This window comes from Dothidotthia symphoricarpi, assembly GCF_010015815.1.
Source record: "Dothidotthia symphoricarpi CBS 119687 unplaced genomic scaffold P153scaffold_24, whole genome shotgun sequence".
Classification (NCBI taxonomy): Eukaryota; Fungi; Ascomycota; class Dothideomycetes; order Pleosporales; family Dothidotthiaceae; genus Dothidotthia; species Dothidotthia symphoricarpi.
In genome coordinates, this window is record NW_022985031.1 from 142,163 (window position 1) to 156,885 (window position 14,723).

At 53.3% G+C, this 14,723-nt stretch overlaps 7 protein-coding genes across 7 annotated transcripts; 5 read left to right on the forward strand and 2 right to left on the reverse strand.

Annotated features, from left to right (window-relative positions):
• Nucleotides 1–743: 743 nt before the first annotated feature.
• Nucleotides 744–1,778, reverse strand: P153DRAFT_302881 (RNA-binding domain-containing protein; the record flags this gene model as incomplete). The annotated part of the gene is made up of 5 exons (XM_033664474.1): nucleotides 744–796; nucleotides 847–1,210; nucleotides 1,270–1,369; nucleotides 1,418–1,474; nucleotides 1,693–1,778. The coding sequence occupies 5 exons, from the start codon at nucleotides 1,776–1,778 to the stop codon at nucleotides 744–746; spliced, it is 660 nt and encodes a 219-aa protein (XP_033518540.1).
• A 509-nt stretch (nucleotides 1,779–2,287) lies between these two features.
• Nucleotides 2,288–4,555, reverse strand: P153DRAFT_350920 (FAD binding domain-containing protein). The gene is made up of 3 exons (XM_033666308.1): nucleotides 3,950–4,555; nucleotides 3,507–3,893; nucleotides 2,288–3,415 (listed from the first exon to the last, which is right to left on the reverse strand). Exons 1-3 carry the CDS (start codon nucleotides 4,127–4,129, stop codon nucleotides 2,381–2,383), a joined length of 1,602 nt encoding a protein of 533 aa, XP_033518541.1. The 5' UTR covers nucleotides 4,130–4,555; the 3' UTR covers nucleotides 2,288–2,380.
• Nucleotides 4,556–5,443: 888 nt separating this feature from the next.
• Nucleotides 5,444–6,719, forward strand: P153DRAFT_361336 (uncharacterized protein; the record flags this gene model as incomplete). The annotated part of the gene is made up of 3 exons (XM_033666978.1): nucleotides 5,444–5,875; nucleotides 5,929–6,085; nucleotides 6,142–6,719. 3 exons carry the CDS (start codon nucleotides 5,444–5,446, stop codon nucleotides 6,717–6,719), a joined length of 1,167 nt encoding a protein of 388 aa, XP_033518542.1.
• A 200-nt stretch (nucleotides 6,720–6,919) lies between these two features.
• P153DRAFT_350926 (uncharacterized protein) lies at nucleotides 6,920–8,848 on the forward strand (the record flags this gene model as incomplete). Its single annotated transcript, XM_033666309.1, has 2 exons — nucleotides 6,920–7,499; nucleotides 7,654–8,848. Exons 1-2 carry the CDS (start codon nucleotides 7,114–7,116, stop codon nucleotides 8,846–8,848), a joined length of 1,581 nt encoding a protein of 526 aa, XP_033518543.1. The 5' UTR covers nucleotides 6,920–7,113.
• Nucleotides 8,849–9,205: 357 nt separating this feature from the next.
• P153DRAFT_350928 (Protoporphyrinogen oxidase) lies at nucleotides 9,206–11,226 on the forward strand (the record flags this gene model as incomplete). The annotated part of the gene is made up of 3 exons (XM_033666310.1): nucleotides 9,206–9,710; nucleotides 9,767–10,447; nucleotides 10,501–11,226. The coding sequence occupies exons 1-3, from the start codon at nucleotides 9,333–9,335 to the stop codon at nucleotides 11,224–11,226; spliced, it is 1,785 nt and encodes a 594-aa protein (XP_033518544.1). The 5' UTR covers nucleotides 9,206–9,332.
• Nucleotides 11,227–11,678: 452 nt separating this feature from the next.
• On the forward strand, nucleotides 11,679–12,965 carry P153DRAFT_371037 (uncharacterized protein). The gene is made up of 2 exons (XM_033669166.1): nucleotides 11,679–12,813; nucleotides 12,867–12,965. The coding sequence occupies exon 1, from the start codon at nucleotides 11,753–11,755 to the stop codon at nucleotides 12,689–12,691; it is 939 nt and encodes a 312-aa protein (XP_033518545.1). The 5' UTR covers nucleotides 11,679–11,752; the 3' UTR covers nucleotides 12,692–12,813; nucleotides 12,867–12,965.
• Nucleotides 12,966–13,174: 209 nt separating this feature from the next.
• Nucleotides 13,175–14,116, forward strand: P153DRAFT_361339 (uncharacterized protein; the record flags this gene model as incomplete). Its single annotated transcript, XM_033666979.1, has 1 exon — nucleotides 13,175–14,116. The coding sequence occupies one exon, from the start codon at nucleotides 13,175–13,177 to the stop codon at nucleotides 14,114–14,116; it is 942 nt and encodes a 313-aa protein (XP_033518546.1).
• Between the last annotated feature and the right edge of the window lie 607 nt (nucleotides 14,117–14,723).

The following is a 14,723-nucleotide window of genomic DNA, read 5'->3' on the forward strand; positions in this document are numbered from 1 at the left end:
AGGCTTGATGCAGAGCTAGTGTTGCCTGTACAGGGAAGGTGCGCGGCACGCGCTTCCGTGTGCCAAATGGTTTGTCTGGGCTTTGGTCATCTGGTGAATAGCGATGTGGCAGTGGACAGTCAATACGACGACAGAGATGATGACATTCACAAGATAGAGGCAACATGTGGCATTGGATCTTCAAAGGCACGTAGGGTCCGCTATGTCACCGTAGATGCTACAAGAGGTAGCACAGATTGTATTGAATTCATTCGATAGATTGTTTTGTTCTTCTCAATGGTATACATGCATATCAACTTGATCAACTTCACAGTGGGCGCATTGGAATTCGAAAACGAGATGTGAAACGTACAAACCTTGTTCGACATGAGGGTGCCACCGGGGGATGGTGTATCGAGAGGGCATCGGGGACGAGATCGAGCGAGGGACGGCGAGGAAGTGGAAGATAGAAGGGTTCGACGTGCTACGTATCGACCGTGTAGTGTACAGGATGGCATTCGCCAGACCGAATCGAGACCGACCGACCGACCGTGAACCGAAAGGGATATCGCCGTTAACCGTCGCAAAGAAAGCATCCGATTCGAACCGTACTTTTCGACTGCTGACTGATTAGAGCAGTGCATGGCCGAGAGATAACTCGAGCCACCACCAAATGAAAGAAAGAGACCCATGACCGATTTCGCTAATCGAAGACCCACGCGTGTACCAATTTGGATGGAATCGCAGATGTGTGCAGCTCAGCACTACTCAGCAACGTCCAGATCCTCGTGCACAGCGGGAGGGGGAGGGGAGTCGTCTGTGGTGGTGATCAGAGAAGGTCGTCGTCAGGGGGAGCGGGCGTCTCACTCTTACGCTCCTCGACAGCAGCGCCCGCGTCGCGCTCACGCCTGTCGTCGCGCTCACGGTCGCCACGGTCTTCGTCGCGGTCTCGCACGTCCTTCATCTCACGGTCGCCATCGGGGCTCCTGGACCTGTCACGGTCGCGGCGGTCGTAGTCGCGCTCACGGCGATCGTCCTTGCGGGGGGAGAAGGCACCACCTCGCTCACGGCGCGGAGAAGTGCTGCGGCGACGGGGGGAACGGTCGCTACGGACACCGCGGTCGGAACGGTCGCCACGGTCGCCTCGGTCACCGCGGTCACCACGCTCGCCACGGGGGCGGTCGCGGCCAGAGTCGAATCGCCACGACGCGGACGGAGGCGTGCGTGCCCACTGCACCTGTTTAGTTAGACATGTGCTGAAGCTAGACGTGCAGGCAAGTAGACACATACCTCGATCTTCAGCATGTCGTCACGGCCAATGCGCTTGTTGTGCATCTCGTGATACGCGTCATCGGCATCGCGACGGCTCTCGTACTCGACAAAGGCGAACCTGTACAGTCAGCGCGTGGCGCCGGATGCGGAAAGCGTCCAAACTTACAGTCTGCTCGAGGCCGAGCGCGGGGCGGGGATGTCGCAGCGGACGAGACGACCGTACCTTGGCGGGAGTTAGAGACGGCTGTCTGCGAGGGCGTGCCAAGAGGGAGGCAAGCGGAGTGCCTCCAGGCGCACGGGCGCCTGAAAGGGAGCGAGCAGGCGTCGCGCGACGGGGCATCGCGGGGGGAGGACGGCGGGTGTGGAGGTACAGAGGCTGGGCGACGACGACGATGGGGAGGGACGACGGTCGCGCGGGAGGCGAGGCGTTAGGAGACATACCGTTCGAACTCGTAGGCAAGGTCGCGAGCGCGGGTGCCGTGGCCGAAGCCCGTGACGTAAAGCGTGGTTCCTCCGCCGCGAGACATGGTGTCGTCAGTGGCAGTGTTCGGGGTCGGGTGTAGTGCAGCGATGGCGAGACGTTGATCGAGACGAGTAGCTGATGTTGACGCTCCAGGTGGAGGTTGATGGGGATGAAAGAAGGCCTAGTCGGAAAACTGAATGAGCAAACGCGCTAACGGGATTCTTGGCGCTATCAATGCATCTTCAAAGCGCTGCCCAAGCTCAAACGGTGACATGCAGAGGCTTTGTTTGGACGTTTCAAGATGGCTGCCTGGATGCATACACGTGATAGTCATGAGATGTATGTGTCTTTGGCGATGGTAAATGGCCTGTTAGACGTGCGTTGGGACGGGTTAGCAGCGAGCTCACCTCCACCGCTCCTTCCTCAACATCTGGTCAACAGCCAAGCACACGGCGCAATACCAAACAAAAGACAGACGCGAGAGCTTTATAGGGAGGTTGAGGTTTGGTTTTCTCTCGCGCATTGCCCTTGGACCCCCCGAAATCACGGCTCGTTGATCAATGTGAAAGGACTACGTTGCTGGTTATTAGCTACATAATCATCATGTAACACCACAGTCTAAACACGAGCTGTCAAATACATGCTGGTCTACACACCAATCCAAGCCTACCCAGAATATGGACCAAACGGCGCCCCCTCGAGCTTGAAGTACCCCGGCTGCAATTTCTGGAAAACGGCGGTAGGATCGTACTTGGCTGCGATCGTCTTCAGCTTCTGCTTCGACGCCGACCCGTAACTCGCCACGACATCTTGGTGGAAAGATGCATAGTTCATGTAGATGAAGTCGTTGTCCAATCCCTTAGCCTTGGCCTCCGCAGTAAGACGCTGCTCCAGCTCATTTGTGAAGGACGCAACACGAGCAGCATCGGCACTGTCTGTCCACATCATCGCAAGGTTAGAGATGAAGATTGGGCCATTCTTAGAGTCGAGACCAAGCGCGTTACCCCCATTCTGCTGCATCTTCTCCATCGCGGGCACCGTGATCGCCTGGAACGACAGCACTGGGAACAAATTGGCGACGTCCTGCATCGTGTCAACCATCTCGAAAAACGTGTCGATGCTGAACTTGAAGAGGTCGCGGTCCAACTTGAACGTCTTGTCCCAGTAGAGTTCTTGGATCCCTTCGGGGATTCCTGCACCCATGTTGATGGTCAGCTGAGAGAGGTTGTTGATGCCAGTCGTGTCGGAAATGGCAGGGATCCCCTTCCACTCGTCAAAAATAGAAGGCCAGGGCGTAGGATCCGAGTATTCCAGGTCGACCATGGCCATTTTTGTTCCATCGCGGAGCATGAAGGAGACGATCTGCGCCTGCTTTGTGTCGTTGGCTGCATCCCTGGCAAGGTTGTAGTAAGCTTGATAGACGGCATCCCACTCCGACTCGAGGTGGACACGAGGCCCACCCCACATCTCGCCGTGAGGGAACGTCCTCATGTTGAACTTTGTCACGATTCCCACGTTGTTCCCACCGCCGCGCAGGGCCCAGTACAGGTCGGGGAACGATGTTGCACTAGCAGTGACGATGGTTCCAGAGGCGGTGACGACCTCAAAAGAGTCAACGTTATCGCAAGCCCAGCCGTGTGCGTTGGCAAAATGTGAAATACCGCCACCAAGGGTGAGTCCGGCGACGCCAACGGTGGCCACCTATCAAGGTCAGAATAATCCAAGCACAACGGTGGAAGTGAACCAATTCGGAAATGGGATGGTCAAGGTGAATAGTGTGCAGAAGACTTACACGACCGCCCATGACTACGAGGCCATGCTGTTCCAGTGTCTTGTAGACGTTCAGCCAGAGATTGCCAGGTCCGACAGACGCAATACTCTTGTCGGAAGACAACGACACCTCATTCATCTTCTCCATGGCTACCGTGATGCCGCCCTCGATACTGGAAGCTCCGGGAAAAGCAGCGTGGCCTCCGCCCTTGACAGCGAACGGGCATTGTGTGAGGCGAGACAACAGGACGAGCGTTGAGACTTGCAGGGCCTTGGTCGGTTTGAAGACACAATAAGGACTGACAGTGCTCTGTTGAGCCGACCAGTACGCGCTTGTGAAGTTTTTGTACGCCGACGATCCTTCAGACAGTACACTGCTGTTACCGAATGTGACTTCGAGGGTTTTGCACTTGAGTTTGGTTAGTACCTCGAGCGGAATGTCGGAAAATAACGTGCTGAACTTACAGCTATTGAACAGGCACTGGGTGAAGAGCGTTCAACCAGTCCCTCAAGCTCTGGGATGGCGGAAACGTTGACTCCATTTGCGATGAGTGCTTCTGTGACGTTGAAATCCGTTGGCTCGAATGTGCCTGCCAATCCGCCTGCTGCGATAGCGCTAAGTGAAACGACAGTGATAAACTTCATCTTTATCAAGTATATCTCCACCCAGCTTAATATCGATTTGGACCTGATATATCAAAAAGCAACTAAGGGTGTCCCCTCCTTTTAGATAAACCCCTTGCGATGGTTTGACCGCGGAGCCAGATACCATGGCCATGGCACCGCGAGCCGCTCTGCGTAGCTATACAGCTGGGAAATAAGCTTTGGAATGGCATTGTCAGGGATCATGATCGTAGTCTGCGGCGCAGTTACCTCCTAGACTGTGCAGGATGGACGGTTCGAGATTCCAGGTGTTTAGCGAAATGACCAGCCCGTTTGAACGAAGCAGGTTGCGATTGGCTCGTCAAGTGTGTAGAGACATGTTGCAGCTCTGATCAGTGTATCGCCAAGCTGAGGTTTGGTCATTGATGAGGCCGTCAGCATTTTTGAACTAAGAGACATATAACTAACTGCGTCCTAGATCAACAAAGAACAAGCCTTTGGACGGCGAACACCGATGGCGGAGTGATGTCGAGAGAGGATTTAGTGCGTCACGCTAAAGCGGTGCGTGCCGGCTTACCGTAGCCATTTTGAGCCCCCTCCGACTTCATATACAACCCACGTTCCTGCATATGCCGGTTTAGCAAACGTCTGCTGCAAGCGACATGGAAGAAATTGATCCACTCTGCAAGCTTAGAGTCTCGAACGCGACTGGAGCTGGCATACAAGACGCAATTAATCCATTACATAATGTTGCCAACACTATCTGTCTAGACGAAGAACCTGCCAACCTTTTATAAGCTCGATGACATTCGCCAGTCACAGAAGGGATGCTCTCTCCATTGAGTTAATACGGGACCAAGAAAAGGAACGGAACGCCCGTTGTCGGTATCCGCGGACCGCACCTCGCCCCCTGCATATTCGCGTTGGCAACCACGCAGAGCTTTGTAAGGGATTACAAGATACCTCACACAGAACTTGAGACAAACGGGACAGGGATAACCGGCAAGATGATTCCTTCCGTCACGGGGTACATCTTGATGGAGCCTGACGATGTTTATCTATCGCTTTTCTGCAGGTTACAAAAGGAGCCCAACGGTAGCCACTAGACTATTTAGGAAAGTCGTTATATCTTGTCGCGACGTTCGTCATGCCTCTCGGAGATTCAAAATACTCACGGCAGAGCTTCTTACTATATTCTACGAGCGGAGACTAATCCTGAACTGAACATTCGGCAGTAGTGAGAGGCTCTTGGTCGAATAAACATGAATATGTGCGCCACGCCGTAAAACCGCCGCCTGCAGCCATACATCGTACCATACAGTTTGTTCCTTCTCTTTTTATCCGCGGCCAATCGACATGTTCTCGGACCATGGTTGGATTTCGCAAGATGCACTGCTCCGGACGGACTATGCTATGGTCAGTCTGACTTCAACCATCTTCGTGGCCCGGACCGGCATCCAGGTATGGAGACGCAGAAGGATCGAGTGGCAGGATGCATGGCTTTACGTTGCATACGTCGCTTACATCGTCTTCTCTGTCCTTTACATTGTCATTACGCCGACGATCTTCAAATTAGAGCACCACAGGAAGGGCGAACCCGTCCGCTGGGAGGGTATGGAGAAGGACATCAAGTTCATGTCCCGAGTTTTGTGGTCTAGTGGAATGGAGTTCTGGACTTGTCTCTGGTTCATCAAGTTTGCTTTGCTGGCGCTGTACAAAAAGCTGCTTCTGGGACTGCCGATGATCTATCTATGGGTCTGGCGAGGGACAGTTGTGTTCTGTATATTGGTGAGCAGGTATTCTCAGACAATAATGGTGAGAGGGCGACTGATTGTTGGTAGACATACATCACCTGCATTATCACAGGGCCCGTGATCGGATGCGAAAGCCTCAAGAAGTACTTCGAGAGGAACGAATGCTTTACTCCCACAGACGTTCGGCATCAAACAGCCAGTCTTTACTACGCATACGCTATTGACACTGTGACGAACTTCATGGGTCAGTACAGACATGCTTGCTCTCCAGATATATGACAGTACTGACGCACCAGTCAGTCATGTTCCTTCCGATTCGATTGATCTGGAACCTTCAGATGGCGCGAGTCCAAAAGGTTTGCATCGGATTGCTATTCGCCTCTGGTCTCATCTGCATCCTGTTTGCAACCATTCGCGTTGTGCAGATTGGCATCCGGGACGGCAAGCCCATGACGCCAGAGCCAAAGTGGTTAACGCTCTGGACAATCATCGAGTGCTCGACAGGTACAGCAACCCCTCCCATACTCCGTTGTTTTTGCTCCATTGCAAGTCTCGTCACTAACGTCTCGAAAGCTGTCATAATCGGCTGTTGTCCTCAATTTGCAACCCTCACACGGAAGAAGAAGAATGATACCTCAGACGCCTACAACGTACAAGGCTACATTCGGCAGTCTACGAGTCGACCCACTACGCAGGGGCGCGACGATGTTGGGTTGAAGAGCATGATTACGTCGGGCGTCCATGGCAAAGCTGCTGATGAAGCGTACTGGGAAGACGCACACAGCAGCCAGGAGGAACTCGCGAGGAGCCAGGAGATTAGAGTGACGACAACTTTTCAGCTGGACAACGAGCGGCGGTCAGGAAAGTTTCGTGTCTGATGCACTCGACTCCAATCTCAATCCAAATTTTATTCTCCGTCTGCATGTGCTTTGTCGTGAGGTCGAAGTGTGAAGAGCGATGACGTTGGACAAAGATGAGTAATGCCTGAGGCAGATGGCTGGTCGAGCACGTGCGCGCGGCGATTGCCGCCAAGCTCAAACTGAGAACTGGTCCCAAACATTTCCTCATCCTCTCCACGCCCGCGCCAACCGCCACCCTCCCACACGTGCATACCGCTTCTCACGACCAACGACTTGATTTGTCACGGCCCACACATAAAGAAACGCCAAAGAAAACGCGATCAGAGGCGCGACAGCCACTCCCTTTGTCCCCAACACTTTCCTCACGTCCGAATCTGCTCGACCGCTCTCTCCACCCACGCACACCCTCACAATGTCTGTCGACTTCTCCAACGAGTCGCCACTGGCCATACAGCTGCAGCATGTCGTGCAGCCCAAGCTGGCCGAGTTTGGGTGGACGACGGGCGGCGACGACACGACGCTGTTCGAGTACATTCTGCTGATGCTGGCCAACGATAAGAACGAGTCACAAGTCGCGTCAGAACTTTCGAACGATCTGCTCGACTTGGGGCCGGAGAACACAGAGACACAGCAATTCGCGCAGTGGCTGTTCGAGACGATTGAGCAGCTGAAGAGACAACTTGCTGGAGGCGACGCGCAAACCGTGTCCGCAAACGACAACCAAATGGATGGCGGTTTCAATGATGCATCTGCGCAAGACACCGAGATGGAGGGCATAGATTCAGCACAGGGCACAATGTAAGTCAAATTCCCCTTCACTTCCCCTCTTGCGTCGCGCGTCACGCATCGTGGTGCTTCTGTTGGAATACAGAAGCAGCGCTTGCAGGCGATTGGCGTAATCGACAAAGAGCGCAGGACCACGGTTTGGCAATCAGCAGATTCTGACAGCAAGCAGTCCCACGGGTCCCAAGGCCATGCGCAATGGCAGCGGCCCCCAGCCAACACGTCCAGCACGTGGCGGCGGACGCATGCTTAACCAACTGAACAAGTCAATGAACCGCAACGACGACTCGGCCCTGCATCGCGTTAGAGGCGCAGGCCAGGGTGCTGGGCGGATAAATTCACACGCTCGTGAGGCGCCAAAAGGCCCGCGGGGTCAGAACATTGGTCGCGGCATCGAAGCCATGGCGAACGGACGTGGCATGGGCAACGTCGGCAACATCAACATGGGTCCTGGCAACATGAACGGGATGCCGGGCATGAACATGGGCGGAATGCCTGGCATGTCAATGCCACCAATGGGCCAACAGAGCATGCCCGGCATGCTAAACCCACAACAGCAGATGGCGCTCATGCAAATGTACGAGCAGCAGGCACAGATGATGCAGCAGATCTTCTCCGGCGGCGCCCCAACAGCATTCGTCAACCCCAACTTCAACAACGGCAACCGCAACGGGAATAAGAAGCCCCTACACCAGCGTATGGACCGGCCACAGCACGGCAACAAGGGCATGCACCCGTCTGCGAAGTTCCCGAAAAAGGAAGGTCAAGACGAGGCTATGGGCGAGGGCTCAACCGAGAACGGCGACAGTATGGAAGTTGAGTCGACGCGCTCAGAGCCCTCTTCGACCATGTGCAAATTCAACCTGAGGTGTACAAACCCAGACTGCATCTTTGCCCACCAGTCGCCCGCCGCCGCACCAGGGACGCCTGTCGATATGAAAGACCAGTGCGACTTTGGCGCCGCATGCAAGAACAAGAAGTGCGTCGGCAAGCATCCATCGCCCGCACAGCGCCAGAAGTTCCAGTCGGAGCAAGAATGCGCATTCTACCCCAACTGCCGCGATCCCGCCAACTGCCCGTACAAGCACCCTCAAGCGCCACCATGCCGCAACGGTGGTGATTGCACAACGGCGGACTGCAAATTCTGGCACACGAGCGTCATGTGCAAGTTCAACCCCTGCTTGAACGTGCGCTGTGTGTACAAGCATGCGCCCGGCCAGAAGAAGAACAGTACCAATGTTTGGGTTGCGAACAAGGAGGGCGAGGAGAAGGAACATGTTAGCGAGAGAAAATTTGTGGATGAGGAGGAACAGGAGGAGCTAATCATCCCGGGACAGAATCAGAATGTGGATGTTGAGATATAGATGGGACATGGTAGGAGGGATGGGATGGGTGGCATGATACCATTAAATCGAGCCTGGAAGATGACGGAGAAGGTTTATGGAGAGCATCTGTACTATAGTCCTGGATACGGATGTGAATGCGGCGTTTCTGAATTTGGGGTGGCACGACTGGGTCTTTGAGACCTCGGTGGACAAATGCAATTGCAGAGCTTTGTTTCGCGGCCATGGGCTGCTGGATGTCCCTTACCTACTGTTCCTCTTGCCGTGACTCTTTATTCTACTTAATCTTATGTTCTTTTACCCATATGCTATTGCAAACACTCTTCTACGTATGTCATCGTGCAACACGCCCGCACCCATAGGGCTGAAAGGGACATCCATGACGGCGTTCCCGCGGCTGCGCTCGGACATTTTCCCGCAACGCTCACGTTATTGCAACCACATTTCCGCCATGCATGACCCGCACGCGTCTCCAAGCTCCCATTGAGCCACTCCTCCCCCGGCAATGCAACTGCAAAGATATGGGCCCGCGGTATTAAAACGCCGGACGACTCAATGCCTCGCTGGCCGCGCCATCGCTTCACCACCACACTCACACTCACTGCTGTCGCCGAGATGTAGTGCCCTCCTCGCCTCCCGTGGCCGGCGATTCGCATCCACGGCGGGCCCGGAGCGTGTAGCTGTTCTTGGTGGGGGCATTGCGGGGCTGGCCAGCGCGTACTTTACTGCCAAGGAGTTTCCTGAGTCGAAGGTTACGCTGTTTGAGAGCGCGGGGAATGTTGGGGGGTGGATTAAGAGTCGGAGGGTGGATGTTGGCGAGGGGAATGCGTTGTTTGAGTTGGGGCCGAGGAGTCTGCGGAATAGCACTGTTACGGCGAGCTTGGTGGGTTTCAATCTCGCAAGTCTATGATATGGTAGATACTGATTGAGTGACGCCAGATTCAAGAACTCGATCTCATCGATGAGGTGCTGTTTACGGAGAAGACGGCTCCCGGCGCAAAAAACCGCTTCATATTCTACCCTGATCGCCTCAATCGCCTCCCCTCCGAGGCACCGTCCCTGTCGTCCCTCTTCGATCTCTGGCGCACGGGCATCCTCAGCGGCGCATTTGGCCTCATCAAGGAACCCATGATGCCGAGTCGTCCGTCTCTCCTCTCGGATGAATCGGTTGGCGCCTTCCTCGCACGTCGCGTCGATAAACGGATTGCAGACAACATTGTCTCGGCGGTGTTCCACGGGATCTACGCAGGCGATGTGTGGAATTTGAGTGCGAAGACACTGCTGAGTCTTGCGTGGCAGCTGGAAGGTAAATATGGCAGTGCACTTGGAGGGTTCTTCAAATTGCAGAGCGAGGACGAGGGGAAAGGGCAGCTTACGATTGCGCATCCGCGGGATGTCGAAGTGGCGCGCAGCATGAACGAGGAGATTGATTTGGACGAGGATTTTGCATCGGAGCTGAAGGATGCGAGCATGTACACGTTCAGAAACGGACTGCAAACGTTGGTTACTGGGTTGACGGAGCGGCTGGAGGAGATGGGCGTTGAGATTAAAACCAACACGCCCGTGCAGACCTTCAAGCCGGCGTCATCAGGAGAAAAGGGCGTGGAAATCGTGGCTGGCGTACGTCCCTCTCCCTCCTACCCTTCTCCCTCGTACTGACATACTCCTCCTAGCCCCCTGATTCCACCACAACGCAAACCTTCGACCTCGCCATTTCCTCCCTCCGCAACCCCGACCTGACACCCTATGTCACCGTTCAGACGGTAAACCTCTACTTCGCCACACCACCCGCCTCGCTCCTCCCCGTCCAAGGCTTCGGCTACCTGATCCCGCAAAGCATCCCGTTCGAGCAAAACCCCGAGCGCGCCCTCGGCGTCATCTTCGACTCGAGCGCCATCGTCGGGCAAGACACAGCCCCAGGCACGAAACTCACCATCATGATGGGCGGCCACTGGTGGGACGGCTGGGCGGCGTATCCCACCGAAGAAGAGGGTCTAGCCATGGCGCGCGCAGTGCTGAAGCGCCACATCAACATTACCGAGGAGCCGGTGCATTCCATTGTCAACCTCAGCCACGAATGCATCCCACAGTACACGGTTGGGTATGAGGACCGGCTGCGGGACTTTGCGGACGGGATTGCGAGCGAGTTCAAGGGCAGGCTGAGAGTTGTGGGGAGTCAGTTCAATGGTGTGGGCGTGAATGATTGTATTACTGGGGCGTGGAATGTTGCGAGGGGTTTGAGGGGTGAGGGGTGGAAGGGTGATAGTGTTGGGCTGGAGAGGGTTAGGGATCGCAGGGAGTGGGTTAAGGTTGCGGCGAGGGAGATGGTGTGGAGTGGGAGGGGGAGTATCAAGGGGGCGGTTGGTGGGGGGAGAGGTGGTATCGGTGGTGGTGTGTAGAAAACGTGTTTGTATGGAAGAATACATCAGCTGATCAAGGTGTGTGATGTGAAGAACAAGATCTGTTCTGTTCCGTCTTATTTCTGGACAAACGACGTGAGATTCGCCTTCGTTTTCACTTTCACCTTCCGTTATGGCCCCACCTACTGGGACCGTGCGCCTTCTCTGTTTGTGCATATATTGGCTCCTTCCCACTGGTTTACTTTACCTCCCTCTTGCAACCTTCCACCCGTGCTACCAGTGCACAGATAACGGGTCAGTCTGTTTTGCTCGAGGAGGGTTAACCTGACGGATACTGACACTGGGCTGCTTAGTGTTTTGTTCGAGCGTGGAGGCTATCGTCGCCAAACTGGACGTAGAGAGTCGGTTGCCAATTGCGTTTGTGTGATTATTCTTTGATTTCGCTCAAGAGAGTGGACGCTGACACTAATCGTTAGGAAGCGCCAGTGTACTTCACATCATTTTCGTCGATCCCTACACCTACACGATCTGCATACCGGCAACTACACCACATCTTTGCATCACGATGCCATTGGAACAGGCCAATGCCGTGCGCGGTGCCCAGCGCCACTCGCTCACCACTTCGAAGTCATACCACGATACTGTCATCAGCAAGCCTGCAAGTCCAGATATTCCTCCAACCGATGGTGGATGCCATTTCTTTGGTCTGTCAGGCGAACTTCGCAACACCGTCTACGCCTACGCACTCTCCATGCCTGGCTCTGTTCGCTACAGCTGTGGTAAGGATGGTGTTGGAAGAATGCAAGAGCAGGCCAGCGTTGAGAGAGACGTGTCGCCAGGTCCGAGGCGGAAGGCAGGTACGACCCTGGAAGTCAATCAATTGAAGTACGTCAACAAGCAGCTTTACGAGGAAACACACGGCCTGGTCCTTCGATATAATGATCTGGTCTTCGCCACAGTCAGCGAGCTCGCAAAATTTCTCAACAGCTGTCCGGAGTCTTACTACCGTCGCTTTCGCCTCATTGATGTTCAACGGGGCATCTTCCGCCTCATTGATGTTCGACAGGGTATCTCCCCCCCGGGAGAGGTTCACCATTTGACGGCCGGTGCTGAGACGATTGAAGGAGTATTTCAGTTCTGTCGACAGAATCCTTATTGTCTTGTTCGTGACCATCATCCCTGCCTAGACGCTCGTGGCTACGGGTTTTGCCTCAAGGCAGGCTATCTCCAACTAATGGCCCGGAAAAACACTCAGATCCTGGACAACACTTTCGTTTCGGATTTCGTTCGTTACGCGGTGCACAGGTACAGGGATTGCGCAGAGGACGAAAACCTCGACGATGTACCTGGAAACATCCCAGAAAATTTTCGCTTTTTTCCCTCATGCAAGGAGTTTGATACGTACATTACCCGCGTGATGGACAGCCTTGAAGCTTCGGGTATAGGCAAGTCCGTCGAAGAAGTGATGGAGGTTGTCAGAGATATTTTCGAGCACGGCATCTAGGGTATCACAGAAGAAGTCATTTGGAGCAAACAGCTGATCACAAGATGATCATGGAAAGCTCTATGGAGAAGCTTGAAGATTACGAAAGGGATCGTGAAGCTTGAGAGCGGGCACATAATACAGTGAATAACCCCATGTCCCCTCATGTTCGTGTCTATGCTGAGCATTCACAAAGGACAGTCCATGACCTCAATGCCTATGATCAATGCATCATTTGTGACTGCGGTAGGAAGAAACGAAATTGAGATAGCTTGAACCAAAGATATATTCAAGCATAGCAGAATATCTTCAATGTGATATCATGTTAGTCTTTGGAATAGGCCCCACTTGAACCCATCGTGCCTCCCCTTTTCCTTGAGTATTTCTAAGTTCCTACCCCGGTATCTGCCCGCTCCACGTCTCACAACTCAATACACTTAGAAACTAATCAGCGCATCCGGAACCTGCTAGCTTTCTCATCGCCTTGACCCTTCTCTATAGCACATGTGCTTCTCTATCTTTGCTCATTCTCGACGAGCCTTGCGATCTAGGAAGCCCAAACCCACTGTGGCTCATGCAGACCCGGCCATACCCTCACCTGATGGCAAGTGCCATTTCTTCCGCCTGCCGGGTGAACTCCGAAACATGATATATGCGTACGCCCTGAGTAGTGACCATCCGGTCCGCTATATCCTCGACACGGACAACGTAGGTCACCTTTGCAGTTTTCCGATCCCTGCAAACAACTGGATCGGTAACTATTGGTTGCCCGATAGCGAACATAACGCTGTCCGTGAATGGATAATTTGGAACATGTTAAAGTTCGCCAATCGGCAGTTGTACAATGAAACACATAATCTCACCCTTCGGTACAACGAACTATTCTTCGGATGTATCACTGACCTATCAGATTTCCTCGATGTCTGCCCAGCACACTTTCACAGCAGATTTGGCATCATTTGGATCAAACTTGGCATAGCTCGGTCACCCGCCAGTGCTGTAATCGACGCAGATCCGGCTGAAGTGGAAAACGTATTTCGATTCTGCCGTGATAATCCTCATGTATCTGTGCGAGATCTGGACATGTCATTAATCGTTGATCAAGGTTCATTCGTGCTCAGAGTTGTTGACATACAGATGCTTGCCAGAAAAAGCACCGAGTTCCTACAGAAGTTCATCTCTTCAGCAAGGTATCAGCAAACTCTAATAGATTTCTTTCTGAGAGATAATCATGTAAAAAGCTTAGATGCCTTTGCCTGGGACTTTCCGTCGAACTATCGTTTTTGGGCTTCGCCAAGGAGGGAGCCTGGGGAAACGATCATGGAAACGTTCATCAGGCTCACTTCCAATATGGATTATATCCCACGGCGGGCATTTCCAGACACTCCTGGTAAACTGGAAAGATGGACCACTATGGCAAAAGACATATTCGAGAATGGTATTTGAGGTATGTCGAGCAATTGGTGGGGGCCTGACCGTATTTGGTGCAGACTACACATTGTGGCAACGGCAACTGTTCAGATACGTCTGGAAAGAGTTTGCGTGGGCCTGCAACATTAAAAAAAATTCAAATGGAAATTTCGTAGTACGTGGCTTTAACTTGCGTCTCTGCGCGTTGCTTTCTCTGGTACTTATTCTACTTCTTCTTGAGGTCATACAATATAAATGGTGTACATTGTTAACTTTTGTTACAAATTCATCATCTCTCTATCGAATACTGCGGCAAGACTTTACATGTCTTAAGACAACTACAATACTAAATCTCATTACAAAAACTCCAATTCTCACTGGGTAGTAGTCATCTTGACGGATCGCAAACTCGTAGAGTTCCTCAACGTCGGGGATGTTGTGGTCAAAATGAGCTCTTGTTGCTGTCACATGCTTTCGACACGAAGACTCATGAGGATAGGTACGTGTGGAAAAAGAAGGGAAAGCGATACTCGGTTTGGACCAAGAACTGACCAAAGTACCAGTCAGTTACTTCGGACCAGACAACTACATATACAATACAGCCCATCTTCTTCAACAACAACGCAGTCAGTAGTCCTCAAAC